The sequence below is a fragment of the Meleagris gallopavo genome, chromosome W (genome assembly GCF_000146605.3).
Source record: "Meleagris gallopavo isolate NT-WF06-2002-E0010 breed Aviagen turkey brand Nicholas breeding stock chromosome W, Turkey_5.1, whole genome shotgun sequence".
Lineage (NCBI taxonomy): Eukaryota > Metazoa > Chordata > Aves > Galliformes > Phasianidae > Meleagris > Meleagris gallopavo.
The window spans coordinates 174,595-180,489 of record NC_015042.2 but is presented as its reverse complement, the minus strand read 5'-3'; the positions used below and the strand labels follow the sequence as shown (position 1 = coordinate 180,489).

At 47.8% G+C, this 5,895-nt stretch overlaps 1 protein-coding gene across 1 annotated transcript in view; it reads left to right on the top strand.

The window, feature by feature from the left end:
* Positions 1-492: 492 nt before the first annotated feature.
* LOC100548372 (ubiquitin-conjugating enzyme E2 R2-like) overlaps positions 493-5,895 on the top strand; it is a 35,454-nt gene continuing 30,051 nt past the window's right edge. The window contains exon 1 of the mRNA XM_031557458.1: positions 493-498. Coding sequence (XP_031413318.1) covers positions 493-498 — 6 coding nt within the window. The remainder of the gene's footprint in view (positions 499-5,895) is intronic.

The following is a 5,895-nucleotide window of genomic DNA, read 5'->3' as shown; positions in this document are numbered from 1 at the left end:
ACTCAGACTGAAAGCATGAATGTCCATGCTGTAGTTCAGGTCTCAGGCTGCGGAGAATGCCTGGCCCTGTCACTGCTACAGGTGGGCAGCAGGGATACCACCTGCATGCAGTGTGAGCAGGTAGATAATCTCCTCAGCCTAGTGGTAAAGCTAGAGGAGGAAGTACAAAGGTTGAGGAGCATATGGGATTGTGAGAGGGAGATTGATTGGTGGAGTCACAAACTGTCATCCCTACAGGAAGGGCGTGGGAGAGATGCTCCTCAAGCAGTGGAGGATCATCTGCCCTCTCACGTCCAGATGGGACAGGGTGACATCAAAGACAGCCAGGGATGGAAACAAGTCCCTGTTTTCGGCAGCAAGCGGACTGCCCCTCAGCCTGTCCCACCCTCCCAGGTGCCCTTACATAAATGGTATGAGGCTCTGGAGCTGGAGGGACAGGGGGATGTGGATGTCTCTGAAAGTACATCCACGCAGGATCCCTGTATCGTTACAATGTCGGTAAGAAAACAAGGAAGGGCTGTCATTATAGGGGACTCCCTTCTGAGGGGAATCGAGGGTGTGATATGCTGTTTAGACCCATCCCACAGGGAGGTGTGTTGCCTGACTGGGGACCAGGTGAGAGATGTTGCTACGAACATCACTTGTCTGGTTAAGCCCTCTGATTATTATCCATTACTAGTTGGAAATGAAGAGGTAGGCAAAATAAGTTCTTGGGATAAAAAGGGACTTCAGGGCACTGGGAAGACTGCTGAAGGGATCAGGAGTGCAAGTAGTGTTCTCCTCTGTCCTCTCAGTTGGTGACTGGGACCCAGACAAAAGGAGGAGGGTGGACACGCTGAATGAATGGCTTTGCGAATGGTGTTGCACCCAGGGCTTTGAGTACTATGGTTTTGGATGTAGCCTTGAGAAAGAAAGGGGGAATGCTGACGACGGATGGGAGCCGACTGACTAGAAGGGCCACAAATATTCTTGGGAGCAAGCTGGCTGGGCTGGTTAGCAGGGCTTTAAACTAGATATGATGGGGGAAGGGGGTGTACTGGGTGACAGAGAAGTGCATAGGAACACTCACCTTGGGAGGCGGTAAGGGTCAACCCCGGACTTGTCCTGGAGGTATTAGGGAGGGTTCCTCCAAGAAGGCAATGAGGCCAATAGCCAAGCTGAAATGCCTCTATACCAATGCACACAGCATGGGAAATAAACAGGCAGAGCTAGAAACCGTGGCACAATTGGAAAAGCATGACCTAATTGCTATCACGGAAACATGGTGGGATGAATCCCATGATTGGAATACCCTGATTGAGGACTACAGGCTTTTCAGAAGGGATAGACAGAGTAGGAGGGGTGGGGGACTTGCTCTCTATATTAGGAAGTGGATAGATTGCGAAGAGCTGTGTCTGAGGAACAGCCATGATCAGGTTGAGAGCTTGTGGGTTAAAATCAAGGATCAGTCCAGTAAAGGGCATTTGAGTGGTTGAGGGCTACTACAGGCCACCTGACTGGGGGAGCCTGTTGACGAGGCCTTCTTGCTTCAGCTGTAGGAGGTGTCATGTTCACAGGCTCTTGTCCTGATGGGGGATTTCAACCACTAGGATATCTGCTGGGATAGCAGCACGGTGAGTGGCAGACAATCCAGGAGATTCCTGGAGTCTGTCGAGGATAACTTCCTGGTCCAGCTAAAAGATGGATGTCACAGGGTTATCCCTAGATATAAGTCCGTGACAGGGGGGCACAGGCCCTGGGAAAAAGAAAAAGAAGAGACAAAGTTGCGAAGGGAAAAAAAAAAAAAAGGGGTAGTACTAAAGGCTTGCTGTGTGACCCGGCCGGCTCTGGGAGAGGGGGAATGGCAGGGAGCTAGCAGATAGTTTTAACAAAGAGAAAAAACACAATGGCAACTATCTGAGGAGGAATGGTAATTTACTAAACTTAACCAAATCAAACAAAATGAGAGAGATGAGAGTACCCAAACTTTGAGTCAAATCACAATATTGCGAGGGAAGCATGTGCTTTTCTCCGCAGCAAGCTGAGATGGCTGATCTAGGGCCAGAGGGAGAGGCAGATGCTGGGGTCCTGTCCGGAGCTCCACCTCACTTCCTCTTCCCACCAGGTCCTCCAGGGATGCCCCCTTCCCTCCCATCAGGATACTCAAAATGCCCATAAAAGGCAGTAAACAGAACCAGAACATTAACTCGTTAACTCTCACTGGTCCACATGATGTTCTGATGTGGAATACTGACAACAAAAAAAATCACAAAACCACAACAATGGACCAACCCGAGGTAAATCCTTACTGGACCTGGTGCTCACCAATGTGGAGGAGAGCATTAGAGAGGTTAAGATTGGAGGCAGCCTGAGCTGTAGTGACCATGCCCTGGTGGAGTTTGTGATCTCACACAAGTAATTGTGTGAAGAATACAGGCCTGGCAGTCAGGACCCTGTGCTTCAGGAGAGCAAACTTCCAGCTGCTCAAGGAACTGCTGAGTGGGATCCCCTGGGAAACTGTCCTTAAGGGCATAGGTACAGAACAGAGCTGGCAGCTCTTTAAGGACACCCTTCTGAGAGTGCAATGGCTCTCCATCCCTCAGCAGAAAGAAGTCGAGCAGGGGAGGCAGGCGACTTGTGGCTGTGCAAGGACCTGCAGCTTAAACTGAGGGAAAAGAGGGAAATGTACAGGATGTGGAAGCAGAGTTCTGTAGCCTGGGAGGAATACAGAGCTGTTGTCCATGTGTGTAGAGATAGGATTAGGAAAGCCAAGGTGCAGATGGATCTGAACTTGGCAAGGGATGTGAAAGATAACAAGGGGTTCTACAGGTACATAGGCAGGAGGAGACAGGCCAGTGAGAGTGTTCCCCCTCTGATGAAAGGTAATGGGGAGCTGGCTTCCTCAGACATAGAAAAAGCTGAGGTACTCAATGAGTGCTTTGCCTCAGTCTTCACGGGTGGTCAGGCTTCCCATGTCTGCCAGGACCATGAGCCTCTAGGTGAGGGTGTGGGGAGTGGTTTCTGTCCCACTGTAACAGTGGAACAAGTCCAAATCCTCCTCGTGAAACTGAATGTGTGTAAGTCCATGGGGAGGGATGATATCCATCCTAGGGTTCTGAAAGAGATGGCTGATGAATAGCCTGGATGAGGAGCTATGAGATGTGGTTTAGTAGCTTAGGGGTAGCAATGGTGGAGGACGGTTGGACTAGATGATCTTGTAGGTCCTTTCCAACCTTGTGATTCTATGATTCTATGAGTCTATGACTTGGACTAATAAACCAGATATATCCACCCATAGTGGTTTATGGAATTCCATGGAAGAGCTGCTGAACTATGTCTGGGAGCACGGTATGAGAGAAGCCATTTATGAGGGCACTTTTGAAAGTCCTGACTTGGTCAAATTCACTGCGAAAATGAGAGAATTGTTTCTACAGCAAGCTTCCCTCCCCATCACTATGGGACACTCATAGCAATCTTAAATTCTTTGGTGGCCTACGATGCCGTAATTCAACAGGCCGCTCAATTAGTGGCTGACCTTGGAGAAACCAAGCGCCTGAGAGAAGCGCCTTGAGAAATACAGGAAAAAGGAATACTGACCTCAGGAAGTCCAAGCCTGAAGACCCCCCTGAGAATACCACAGTCAGGGCCTGTGAGTCTCTCACAAAAGCAAATGTGGAATGAACCCGTATGGGCTGGGATACAGCTTACTAATACTGATAAACAACCTACCCATGTCCTCCTAAACCTGTGGAAGCAATTAAATGAGAAACGTTTTACACCTTCCCACACTAAGAGGTGTTAGGATTATAGATAAGATTCCTCCACAAGCATGGAGGCTAGATGATGTCCTAATACCATCTAAGAAATGTCTGCCACCTCAGGGGGCCTGGGAAGCCATGGCCAGGCCTCCACAAGATGACCTAGGGATTTCTCAACTCATGGTATGGGGGGGCAAGGTCCTCTGAGGATTGGGGCCTCCAAAGGGGACTAGAGTCTGTAAGGCAAGCAAAGGCGATGACAGAGTCTTTGAGATATAGGCGCTATAGAACAAGATACCAAAGAAAGAGGAATTAACTCACCCCTCCCAGCAACAGTTTGGAAAAGAGAGTGAGCTCAGGAATGTAGCCTTCTCTGGTTCGAATCCTGGCACACCGGAAGAGAGGGAGGAGCAGAGGGGGGAAACCCACGTAGACTCTGACTGCATATGCACTCCTGGAAGCACTGCTGAGATGGGGAGAGAAGAAGGGTGGACCTAGGCTCCCCCTGCTCTAGGCACTCACATGTTCACATAATAGTTCAGGCTGTGACCTAGGAATTCCACTACAGAGGCCCTACTTAGAATTGACAATATACTGGCCCTGAAAAATTATACAAAGAATAACGGCATTAGTTGACACAGGAGCTGAGACACATAGTCTACAGTGATCCATCAAAGTTTCCTGGTACATGAGCTGTTATAAAAGGATATGGGGGAAAATGATCCCTGTGATGCAAACCTAGTTAAAATTGGGTATTGAGTGCCTGCCTCCTTGGGAGTGCAAAGTATCTATTGTGCCAATACAGGAGTATATATTGAGCATAGATATATTTTGAGGATTGACTCTCCAAACTAATATTGGAGAGTTCAGGTTACGAATTAGGAGTATCAGTGTCTGGGCGGTACAGTTAATTCTGCAGGGCTATGCAAAGCACAAGCCCATTCGGATGCCCCAGCTGCACCAGACCACTAATATGAAACTGTATAGACTCCCAGGAGGTCAGGATGGTCACGTACATTCACCAACTTATTGCAATAATTTGGTAGCCTGTGACTTGGCAGGGTGGGATAAACCAGATAATGTCAAATTATATCATCATATTGATGACTTAATGCTGACTTATGTCTCTTTGGAAACGCTTGAAAAAGCAGTAGGCTCGCTATTGAACTACCTACAAGAAAAAGGGTGGGCTAACAACCCACAAAAGTTTCAAGGGCCTGCATTGTCAGTGAAATTTTTGGAAGTCGTTTGGTCAGGGAAGAAGAAATCAAACACAGAATCACACAGTCTCACCCAGTGCCATTATTGATAAAATACTCTGACTTGCAGGCAGTAGAGCCAATAACACAAACAGCAGAGGTAGTAGTAAAGACAACACTACCTATTCAAGGGTGGGTAGAAGGTCTATCCCATATTCCTAAGATGGGTGGCCCAATCCATAACAGTGGCACGTTGCGTTGCCTATCTAGGTGTGGGAATACAAGAAAGACTATTCAGAGCAGCAGCTGTGAAGCAAGATAAACAGCATTAGAACCAAGGACACCTCCAGAAGAAGAGGAAAAAGTCAAGTAAGCTACGTGATGGCCACGTGATGATGAGTGTGATTGGAGGAAGAGACCATGGCTTGGAACGACTCATGGCTCTGACTGGATAAGCACCTGCATGCATGGTTAAGGAGTGTTTGAGGAATACTGTTGACATGTAAAGGTGGATGGGAAAGTTGTAAGGGCGGATGGGAAAGCTAAAAAGGGAAACTTGTGAATGTATATAAGTGATGTGAGAACTTATAATAAAGAATTTGGATTGTTCACATGAGTCTGCGCATCAGATGCTGCAAATGGCGCCCACTGTGTGGAACAAATCAAGCTGAGGCTGAGAGAGCCCAGTCCAGCAGCGCCACCTGACTGAACTTTGGAGAGATTGTTTCACGTGCGCCCGCACCGTTCTGAAGGACAGAAGGTGAGCAGTCTGCAACTATGGGGAGTTCACTAACGAAGGAGCAACAAGTAAATCACTAAGTATTACGGATAGTTTTAAAGTTTCAGAATCAGCCTATATCTACTTCAGTATTAGCTACTTTTCTTAAATGGATAAGCAAAAATGTCCCTGAATTTCCAAAAACTGGGTTCTCTCTTGATGGAGAGCTTTGGGACAAAAT